The sequence below is a fragment of the Anopheles marshallii genome, chromosome 3, assembly GCF_943734725.1.
Source record: "Anopheles marshallii chromosome 3, idAnoMarsDA_429_01, whole genome shotgun sequence".
NCBI classification, from domain to species: domain Eukaryota; kingdom Metazoa; phylum Arthropoda; class Insecta; order Diptera; family Culicidae; genus Anopheles; species Anopheles marshallii.
This window is the reverse complement of record NC_071327.1, coordinates 30,335,409-30,346,667: the sequence shown is the minus strand read 5'-3', so window position 1 is coordinate 30,346,667 and position 11,259 is coordinate 30,335,409. Positions and strand designations below refer to the sequence as shown.

General features: G+C 43.9%; 5 protein-coding genes across 5 annotated transcripts; 1 reads left to right on the top strand and 4 right to left on the bottom strand.

The window, feature by feature from the left end:
* Positions 1-1,793: 1,793 nt before the first annotated feature.
* On the bottom strand, positions 1,794-2,401 carry LOC128712472 (peroxisomal multifunctional enzyme type 2). The gene is made up of 3 exons (XM_053807363.1): positions 2,395-2,401; positions 2,079-2,264; positions 1,794-2,005 (listed from the first exon to the last, which is right to left on the bottom strand). Exons 1-3 carry the CDS (start codon positions 2,399-2,401, stop codon positions 1,794-1,796), a joined length of 405 nt encoding a protein of 134 aa, XP_053663338.1.
* A 1,395-nt stretch (positions 2,402-3,796) lies between these two features.
* Positions 3,797-5,876, bottom strand: LOC128712471 (peroxisomal multifunctional enzyme type 2). The gene is made up of 4 exons (XM_053807362.1): positions 5,222-5,876; positions 4,620-5,134; positions 3,955-4,552; positions 3,797-3,876 (listed from the first exon to the last, which is right to left on the bottom strand). Exons 1-4 carry the CDS (start codon positions 5,874-5,876, stop codon positions 3,797-3,799), a joined length of 1,848 nt encoding a protein of 615 aa, XP_053663337.1.
* A 1,123-nt stretch (positions 5,877-6,999) lies between these two features.
* Positions 7,000-8,229, top strand: LOC128712470 (ribosome biogenesis protein NOP53). Its single transcript, XM_053807361.1, has one exon. The coding sequence runs from the start codon at positions 7,000-7,002 to the stop codon at positions 8,227-8,229; it is 1,230 nt and encodes a 409-aa protein (XP_053663336.1).
* Positions 8,230-8,787: 558 nt separating this feature from the next.
* On the bottom strand, positions 8,788-10,623 carry LOC128712468 (glutathione S-transferase C-terminal domain-containing protein homolog). Its single transcript, XM_053807360.1, has one exon. The coding sequence runs from the start codon at positions 10,621-10,623 to the stop codon at positions 8,788-8,790; it is 1,836 nt and encodes a 611-aa protein (XP_053663335.1).
* A 29-nt stretch (positions 10,624-10,652) lies between these two features.
* Positions 10,653-11,245, bottom strand: LOC128714141 (protein JTB). Its single transcript, XM_053809016.1, has 3 exons — positions 11,190-11,245; positions 10,872-11,105; positions 10,653-10,809 (listed from the first exon to the last, which is right to left on the bottom strand). Exons 1-3 carry the CDS (start codon positions 11,243-11,245, stop codon positions 10,653-10,655), a joined length of 447 nt encoding a protein of 148 aa, XP_053664991.1.
* Between the last annotated feature and the right edge of the window lie 14 nt (positions 11,246-11,259).

The window sequence follows — 11,259 nt, the reverse complement described above, 5'->3', positions numbered from 1 at the left end:
AGGCGGGGCCTATAGTTCCCGCTGCCCGTATTCCACAGAAACAGTATTTTGCGCTATGTATTGTATGACGATTCGTTGCGTTGTTAGATGTGGGGACATGTTGTTGTATGTTCGCTGCAGAATTTAGCCAACTTTCACGCACCATTGCAATGGGAAGAGAGTAGAAATAATATGGCAAACTGCTCCGCCATGTTATGTGCTGGAGAACTCATACATTCTCTTATCGTAGGTAGAGAACATTCGAACTTCTTCCCGCGCGCTGTCGAGCGGCGACGGTATTGTGATATTATTCCATAAGTCATAATCTTATACACATACACATCCAAACCCCCTCGGAAGTCACCTTTAAACAAATAGTCACAAAAAAGGGAAAATATCTCGCAAAAGCTTAAAGTATCCTTAAACAATCGTCTTCAGTCGTAGTGCGTTGAAGCAAAAACATGTGCCAAAACCGAAGGTCAATCTGTCGAACGACAATCTAAATGCAATAGGATAAATTAGATGAAAGACTAAATTAATCAAACAGATGTAGTAATGTAGCGTTATAGTAAATACAAACAGATAGATATTGAAAGTCAGCTTTTACTACGAAAGTTAAAACAAGCGATAGTAGTCACTACAACCATACTGGGGTTAGAGGGAGCACGCTGGAAAAAGGGATTTTATTATATTATTTTACAGACAATATTATGAGAAATTATATTTGTATTTGTATTATTTATAAACATTCACGACGAAACAAACAAGCTCGAAAGTTTGTCTGTTTGGGCAGTGAAGTTGAAGAAATAAAACCCAAAAGCTTTTTATGGTAAAAAACAGTTATATGAAGGCACTGTGTGATTCTGCTTTAATAGTTTAGCGTGGTTTTTAAACAAATTCATCCAATTTCATCAACTCAATCTAACTGATATAGACCACCGTGTTTATTTGTATTCACATTCAATCACTTAATGTGGGTCCTTGTATCAGAAAATTCAATCCAAAGATACGCATGTTCTCACGTGACGTCGTTCGGTATTGTCAGAATCAACAGAAATGTAATTCTTGAACTTTTTAACGATATATAATATACAAGTGATGAAAAATTAACTGTTGTTAAATAAAACAATGGTTGACCGGCTACAAGATGTCTTTCAAATCATGAAATTTCAAATTAAACCTAAGTTCGACCGATCCTGATATGTCATCGTGCAATAACGAAACAACGTAAAGATATCGTTTTGTAAAAATATTTACTTTCCTTTCGTTTTATTGCCCATAGCCCCGGATTTCGTGAATTTATGATTTAACATGCCATCATCATGATGTTTAGTGTCGTAATAATAACAGAGTTACATAAAGCGTACAGTACATACAGTCACAGCGGAACTAGGAAAACGCTTTAAAACAATTAAAACCAAAATGCGAAATGGAAAATACATTCGTTCGTTGCAGTCCTTCCTTTGCAGGACTATGAATCGAACTGGCTTATCAGTAAAGATTAATAAAAGAAAAAGGGGTTTATACCATGTAGAAAATCGTGCCCAGTCATGCCCGCACATCATTCTAATCTTCGCCGTGGCTGTAAGAAACCCAGTCCACTGTGCTGTTCAGTTGTTGATATAGCCCAAATTGTAATTCCTTTGCTAGAGTACGTACGCATGTTTGTGTGGTGTATTCACTTTAAAAAAGAACAATGTTTAACTTTGGAAATGTATGTACGCAACCGGATCGCTATCGATCCGGTACTCCTCTCAACACTCATCAGAAGCAACATCACCCCCCGCCGGATGCGTAGTTAAGAAGATGCCGCTTTACAGTTTTGCTTCCGTCTTCAGCAGCGGTGCCAACTTCTGCGCCAGCATAATGTTACCGGTGATCTTCAGCTTGCCCTTCATGAATGCAGTCTGAGGCTGCAGTTTGCCGAGTGCCAGCTCGAGCATATCTCCGTCGGCTATCGTCATGGTCGTGTCGGCTTTGCCCTGTACCGGCCCTTCGTACACTTTCGCGTTCTTTAGGTCAAGCACTGGAAGGCAAGCAAAAAGAAAGTCCTCCATTATGCACTGGATCGATGAACAGGTTCGGCTGTGAGCACTTACCCCACTCCTTGGCCACCTTGCCACCACTGGTGATTTTGTACAAGAAGACGGCATTAATAGCCTTCGCCTTGGCTTCGTTCTCAGCCACGCGGTCCTTGATGCCGGCGAAAACGGCATCGCTCTGCAGGTCAACGGAGGCAGTCATGTTCGGTTTGATGATGATCTGCTTGAAGTCCACGTACGCACCTGGGGAGGGTCACAAGCACAAAGGAGTGGTTAGTTCGAAACGTTCCTTGCTGAACGAACGGCCAGCTGAGTATGCCAAACTGAATGTATTGATATCGCACGCGACTGCACAACTTCCCAATGATATTACACCCCATGCTTATCAACCTCTTTCGTGCATGATAATCGGGTGTAGTGGGGGGACACCTATGTATAGGTGTGTTCTTTACGTATTTTGTTCCTACCCGAGTCTGGTGGTGGTTAAGTCAAAAGTCACTACTTTAAATAAATGCCTCATCACCTCTTGGGGAGTTATTGGCTGGAGCAGGTTTATATGGTCCTGTCTTATCGGTTCAACAAAAGAGTAACGTAACCGCGGCTTAATCCCGTTGATTGCTTTATCGATTTCTACAACAACACTCTACCCTGAACTGCCGGTTCCCTTGATGAAGATGAAACCTGCAACCGAACCTTTCCCCCATTTTCGTATTCAAGGGGCGAAGGGCATCACACACTTCATCCCTTTTAATCGAGCTCATGTCCCTTATCAACACGACAGAAGGAATAAAGGTCAACAACTGTTTATTTGCCGAAACGTCACACTTTATCTTCTTCTTCTTCTTCTTCTTTGGTGGTAGGGTTTTATATTCCTATGTTTATAAGGACTGATTCCTTAATCACACTTTATCACAATGATAAAAGCATTGCGAAAAAAGTAATGTAAACGTGAAAAAATATTTCGAAACACAGCATTCTTCAAATTTACAACCAGTAGCGTACATCAAACGCTCTTACTCACCCGGGGCAAGCGAAGCACAAGTTATTTTGAGCTTTGACCCAACGATTACTACGTTCCAAGTGGAATAAATTATGGAGAAACCTTCCAGAAACAACACTTTTTCCCGAGCTTTGCGGTGTGCGTGTTTGTTGTGACAGACGGTTGCTCGTTTGACAGATCTAGAAACCCCAACTATTTCGCTCCAATTTCGCTCGTAGAATAATGGGGTGTATCAAAAAGTGGTGTGGTGCTGATAAGTTTAAAAATTATTGATTAGAAAACGATAAGCTAATTTTACATTTTCTCTTTTAAAATGATGCTTGGTAAGCTTGTTCAATCTAGGGAATAAATACATGCTAATATGATTAGCAACAAATACGGCTGTGTATGGGGTCACAGGCCATTCGAGAGATTAGATAAAACAGTCTTATCAATTCCTTCATATTATATCACTTAAAAGAATGTCTTACCGACTTCATTTTATGAAAGTCAGATTACCTTCCAAATGTTACATGAAAATGTGAGTTTACATACTATCTATGCTATAGTTCACAAGAAAAATATGCAATATTGTATTAGTGGCCAAACATGTACACTTTGTCAAGACAATTTACTTAAAGGTACCTTTTTCTTTATGAAAGTCCACAATTTTTACCCGACAACTAAATCGTGCTTCGTGGTTCCGTGCAACGAAGTGACTATCGTAATTAGACAGCGTGTACCACAAATATCTCCACCACTTCCAAAGCTAGACTGCAATTAATCCCCTCCACAGTCATACGCGTATACCCGTCATCGTAAACGGCTCGAACCAAACGACGCAAGGTGGCATTGCACAACCATCTTTACGCACAACTACCGACAAACATTGCGCATTACGTCAAAACTCAGCTAAAGATACCTTAAATTAAAAATATGCAAGATTTAACTTACCCGATAGCACCTCCGCATTTGTCTCGACCACTACCGTACGGAAGCAAACCCGATTGTTCGGTTCCTTCCACATGTCGACACGCAGCGTTTGACCCGGCAACACTGGTTTGGAGAAGCGTACCTTGGCCGCGCGGAAAAGACTTGGATCATCACCACCGAACTGCTTCAACACTGCCTTCACCGAGACACCCATCGTACAGAGTCCGTGCAGAATCGGCACCTTATACCCAGCAATAGCCGAAAAGCTGGGATCGATATGCATTGGGTTCAAATCACCCGACAACCTATACACGGCAGCTTGGTCTTTGTTTGTCGGAACTTCCACGGAAGCATCTGGCGAACGTTTCGGGTTCGGTACGAGCGGTTTAACCTCGGGGCCTGCCTTCGTTTTGCCGTTGAAGTTACCCGCACCAACAACGAACGTGGAGCTTTGATTGCGTGCAATCAGAGTACCCTGCTCGTCATACGAGTCGGACTGAGTGATAACCAATGCGCCAGATTTTTTATCTACCACGTCCAGTACGGTAGATGTGGTCGTAAGGACGCCCTCCGTTGGAGGAGCTTCGAACAGCTCCAGATATTGCTCACCATGAAGAATCTAAAATTGAGAAGAAAAAAACACATCAAAGCCTTGCTAAACCGTTTGCGCTCAAATATGTGCTTACATTCGTTAGGTCAAATGTGGTGTGTGTGATAGCAGAAGCGGTCAGGCTGGATCCCATCACGGCCAGTAGCCCAGGAAGGACGAAAAACGTTGGCAACACACCAAAATCCGGATTGTTTTCGTATAGAAACTTTAAGTCGGTTGGATCAGTTACGGACGCACCAACACCGAGTGCGTACAGAATAACGTCCTTAAACCCGTAGCGGAATGTTTCGGTGACAGAGTTTTCGTTGTTTTTGCCATCGCGCAACTTTTCCAACACTCCCACCAGGCTTAGGCTCGCTTCACCGATTGCATTGAGATGACGCGCCTCGGACATGTCCGTGACACGGTTCCACACCTTTTCGACGTATTCGGGTGAAACATCTTCGTCGATGGCGGTACGCAGCACACAGCCTCTGCCGCGCACAAAGTGTACCTTGGTCGCCCAACCGGCCGCACTTTCGATGATGGCCCCCGTGTCATCGCACGATTCGTGGCAAAGGTACGCAACCACTGGAGCAATCAATTTCGGTTCTAAAAAGGAATAACAAAAGATAAATTCAAATTTCTGAATGACTTCAGATTGGTAGGTATTCCGGATCTGAACAAATAGGTACTTACTAAGCTCATTGAACAAGATCTCCGGTAAAATGCCCTCGGTCATGCGAGAGGCCGCCGTCGGTACGATCACGTTGCAGTGGATATTGTTCTTCGCCCCCTCGATAGCAACAGTGTTGGCCAAACCAACCAAACCCAGCTTAGCCGCACTGTAATTCGCTTGACCGAAGTTACCATAAACACCCGAATTGCTCGACGTCATTATGATGCGTCCATAGTTTTGCTTCTTCATCACCGGCCAGGCCGCACGGGTCGTTAGGAAGCTACCCTTCAAATGCACATCGTGGATCAAATTCCAATCTTCGTCGGAAATGCGCGCCAGGCTACGATCGCGCAATATTCCCGCATTGTTCACCAGCACATCGATACGTCCAAAGTTTTCCAGTGCCGTCTGGACGATCTTATCGCCCTCGACGACCGAGTTGTAGTCCGGTACGGCGACACCACCGGCGGCCCGAATCTCTTCCACCACCTTGTCCGCTGCGTTCGATTTGCCCTGGCCATTGAAATTACCGCCCAGGTCATTCACAACGACCTTTGCACCCCGCGATGCGAACAGCAGTGCGTACTCGCGACCCAATCCAGCGCCTGCTCCGGTTACCACCACGACACGTCCATCGTAGCGTAGCTTTTGTGCAGGTTCCTTCGGTGCAACCATGGTGAGCGCGATTCAAGTAGCACTGCTGCTGAAAGGAAGTAATCCAAGTGAGCTAAGGAGACAAAAAGAAACGCTTCCAAACCGGTCAACGTTTCACTATGGAAATGTAATTTCATTTCACTTTCAGCGCTTCAGTCGCCCGATGGCTTACGGTGCGCTGATAAAGTCGTACAAACAAGAACAATAAATAAATCGTCGACTTATCTTAACTGATAACATTAAAAAACCGGCAACGGAAAAACAACGACCCAAAGTTGCACATTTGCAAGTCATTACAATCGCTGCTTTCTGGTAGCTCATCAAGATTCAGATAGCACAGCAATTTCGCGAAAAAATGCAAAGGATCCCCCACCAGAAGAAGGCTCGTAATATGCCATGGGTCAACTTACCGTTAATAATATATTCAATAAATCTATCACTCCACACTGACAGTCTTTGAAGATTGGTTCTGCAGATTATTTAATTTATCCGAATCCACTGCATAAAAAGAAATAACAAATAACAAAACAACTGACGACCCCCGCAACACGTCCACTCCAAAACAAACGACAACTACGAATGAGGGACAGACAGTCGACAACGCAAGGTTGGCTCACGACACTATTCGTACATCCTCCATATTGGAGCAAGATATATACATACTAGACTGTAGAATCTTTCCGAAGGAATTTGACTTGAGGAACTAGACTTGACAAACACTGGGCTTTGGTATTGCGGATGGAAGTTTGAAGAATGGAAGGAGATATAATGATACATGGTTTTTAAAGCGACTCTTAGGTTTTGAAAAAAAAATTCTAAATCTATATACCTTTTCTTCCAATCAAACGCTTCGTTTCTAATTCGGAACAACAAATCAAAAAAGCAACCTTCTTTTTGAAGCCATAAAACCATTTTTACATTGCTGAACGCATTTTCCAGATTTGTAAAAAACAAATTAACTACGTTGACAACCCTGTTTTGCCAGCGGTATTTCCCTCTGCTCTTTTTCTACCAACACACATGTATGTTTTTGACAGAAGTCTACGGGGCGATATTTCTACGTGTTTATTTCTTGTTAAAAATACACGTGCTTCAGCAAGCAATAAGGTGAATTTGTAGCAAATCGTTCGACTGATTGGTAACAATGAGCAAAAAGCACGTATCGCGTAAACTCAAATCAGCTTGGCGCAAACATATAGATATTTCGGATGTTGACCAATTTCTCGAAGAACAGCGACAAGATGAACGTGTCGGTAGTCAACTGGCGGAGAAGCCCAGTGTGGAGCTGTTCCGCGAGGAAAAGAAACCGACCAAACCGAAAGCATCGCTGCGTGAAATAAGGAAGAAAAAGTTTGATGAACTGCCTCGATCGCTTTTGCCGCTCGTGAATACATCAAATGTTGGTGACCCGATTGTTAAGCGCAATATTAAGAAAAACCGAGATACTAGAATCCCGGTAACACCAGCCCCGGTGCGGATAAAAAGAAAGGGCCGAGCGAGTGGTATAGCTGCAGCTACTCCAGAAGATATCTGGGCGAAAGACACCGTGCCTGAGGAGCTGAAAAACGAATGGATCTCGCAAGATGTGGTAAATCATACACTTCGGCACGTTGGCAAACCGTTGGTAACGAATTTACCGGCACGGATGGATAAACTCCAGCGTCATATACCGCTGGACAAAAAACTACCAAACGAAGGCATCAGTTACAATCCAGCAATCGACGATTACCTGCACCTGAAAAATAAAGTGGTCAAGCAGGAGCAAGCCATCATCAGGAAGGAGCAACATTTTGATCGAGTTGTAACGAAAATGTTCGTAAAGACAACTCGAGAGGAAAAGCAGCAAACGGCTTTAAAAGAAATGTCGGAAGGCTTGCTTAATGCGGAAAAGGGCGAGTCAGAAGATGAACATAGTACTGAAGATGCTGGACCCGCAGCAGTTGTAGCGAAGCGCAAGAAGCCCATAACGAGAGCGAAGAAACGAGCGCGTGAACTGCAAGAGCAGAAAGAAAAGCTCATTCAGGTAGAATTAAACAAACTGATGGAGATTGATCGTTTAGGTGCGATTAAGAAAGAAATAAGACAGAAAGAGCGCAAAACTATCTATAAAGCTAAGCAAAGGGTGAAAAAGAAGCAGGCATTGCGAGAGAAAATCAACTTGCCGATTGATTTTGTCGAACCGGAACAATTGTCGGGTAGCTTGCGAACGATCAAACCACTCAACAATCTGCTAGCAACGGGTCTGCCCAAAATACGGAAAGTCAGCATCCTGAAGAAGACACGCTCTGAAGCCCAGCGTAAAAAGCGTCGCGTGCTCACAGTACGTTACAAGCGCAGTTCACACAAGGAATTGATGCCAGAAACTGCGATATGATCATTAAAATACTAAGCGAAATAAATGGATACTTGCTGGCGGTTGCTTATTCTGTAACTATCGGAAAGGTACAACTAGCGAAACATTTTCTTTTCGATCGGAACAAAATAGTAGAGGAATAAAACGCTATAGCAAACAAAATGTATGGAAAAGTGTTGAGCTTTTCCGACGTTTCGTTCGAAGAAGTAGAAATACTAATCCGAACGCTGTTTCTCTTCAATTTCCCACATATTTAGCTCCACTTGATCCAGACAAAGAGTTCGCTTTGCTCCTTTTAGTCTCATGCCGAATGGGTCGCTAACGAACATCTTTCTGGAAGGGTATTAGTCTGGTATCTCCATCACGTGTCCTAACCATTGCATCTTTCCGGCCTGGGCCACTTAACGGTTCAGCCTTAGTTCTGGCTTTACATGGGACGCTAAATAAATGAATTACTTTGTCGTTGAATACTTTGCAATCAATTCAACCACAAATCAATTACAAAATCTTATATTTCTCTATAAAAATTAGTTATTTATTGCCATACCGTGCCGTCCAGCGTGTTCCAAGCACACATGTTCACGCACACCCGCCATAGATACCTACCAATAGTCGGTTCTTTGGCGTGCAGCTCTCATCCTTCAGACGCTTCCGTAACACACCATATCCAAGCTCCTCGGCCCGCAGTGCTCGGTCACGATCGATTACATCCATGCAGTAAAAGCCTTGGTGAGCTTTTGCCACATTCGTCCTATCACTGGTCAGATCATGTGTTTGGTCTGCACAGTGCGCAATACAGAAGTATTCTTTCAACAACAAATCGGACTGCTGAAATAGACCGCTTCTCGGGTACGTTACTTGCTCGATGTTGTACAGCTTCCCGTAACAGCACGGACAGCTAACAAAGTGTGCTCGCTGTGCAAAGCACTTCTCTAGTACGATGTCAGTCGCAACACCACACGCATGCAACGATACGCCGATATCAAAGCGAGCCGTAAAATAATCCAAGTTGCACTGGAAAAATACAACATTGCGAAGAGCAAGCCGTTCTACGCGTTCCATCGCGCGTTGCTGTGATTCTTCCTTGTTTTCTAACAGATAAACCGTGCAGCGTGGCAAAAGGTACGCAAGCAGTATGCCGAGGTGTCCGGTACCAGAGCAAAAGTCTACAATGGTTTTATTCCCATCATTGGCTAGTCGCATTACTTCATTTACCAAACTTTCCAGTTGATGGCGCTTGCGGAGGATCCGAGCGGGTGGCAACTTTCCTCCCTCCGGTCTGGCATCCATCGGTACCGCGTCCCAGTCGAATAGATTCGTCTCCCAATCGTTTACTGTGCTACCTATGTCGGTAGATATGCGGCTAACTTTGCGCAAAATTTCCAGCACCTCGGCCTGGTTTGTCGTGAGTATTTGATCTCCCTTCAAGTTCAACTTTTTCGTGTCCGATTTGTACAGACTAAATTCCTGCGGAATGATAATCTGCTGCGCCACCAGAATTGAACACGGTATTGCACACAGTGCGGAATCATTAGCCACAGTAGGCATCACTTCTTTACAAACTCGGGCCAGTTTACCATCGTCGTGTTTGGCAATGCGCTCCATCCACTCGCTAATGCTAGACATCTTTGATCGCATAAAATCTTTCGTCAGGCGACGCTCAACCACGTCGAAACATATGAACAGTATTAGATCTGCTAGTGTTTTCTCGTATCCTTCCGCAAATTTGTGGTTGGCGTGGAAATCAAACCGTTGATCAACGTCTACCAGCTTCCGGTGTTCTTCGTCCGAAGATATACGCACATTGTTTACCATATTGATCAGTTTGTAGATGTTGTGCGATTTCAACGGTTGCAGCAGATGGCTTTCAAACTGCCCCAACTCAAAGGGAAGAATACAGTCGTCTTTTGCTCCGAATGTAAGCAAATCTTCCACGCACCGTATCATATCAATTTCACAAAACTTCGTCCAAAGAGAGGCATCTGCTGGTGCTACTAACGTATTTCCCTTAAAACCTAGCAATCCGCTAGATTCTGGCGATACCGAAACGTGTTCCTTCGTTAAACGACGACATACGCCGCAGAGTCCGGACACAATCGTATCAATTCGTTCGATGGAGATCGATGGCAACTGGCAAAATAGAGCCGGATCATTCGATAACGGCTTGTCGTCAGGGAAAAATATGGACCAATCCAGGATCGAACTAGGAACCGCTACACTTAGAACGTTTGAAGTTGCTTTGCATTGCACAAAATGTACCACAACGTTCGATTGGTTAATTTCTAGGTAGCGATACAGCGCCAATACTATGTAACTTTCGAAAGGGACATCCAGAAGGTGTAGTGCGCCAGTTTCCTTAAGACAGCTAATTGCGGGCTCGTGCGCTACTCGATAGTACTTGACGTAGAGCTTCATCGTGAAGGTGAATAAATGCACAACTATTCTTATGCGCCTAGTTCCCGCTGTATCTTTAAAATTGTTCGTCGATTAAGAGTTTTCTGTCGTAGAAACGATATCGCTGCCGATAGCGTACCGATAATAGTCAATGAAATTTGGAATGACCAGTAATGGCGTTCATCCAGCCAAGCAACCCGATCACAACTGCAAAGAAGTATACAAATGAAGGATGCTTACATTACTCAACTATTTAGCATTTAGCTTACCTCCTAGTAACGATTTCTCCGCCAATACACTTCAAAACTTCTTTGTTGTGCGTGTGCACACAAACACCCTGGGATTTGCTCGCAATCTCGAACGCAGTGCACGGATGACAATCCTTGATCACCTCGTACGTTTCGCGCTGCCAGCAGGTGGAATTATTTTCAATCACAAACTCCTGTCGCCGAGAGCCTGCCTTCATCCATTTGGATTCGATGATCAGTACAACTATGGTTAGTCTGGCAGTAAGGCAGGTTGGATATGTGTATGGAATTCGTACGAATGTTAGGATCGATAGCCAGCATGAGTAGCCAAACACTTACAGAATAAGGCAGCTGATTCCAAACACCATACGTTTCTTCGACAGGTTCTCTATCATGTTTGTGTCGCAGA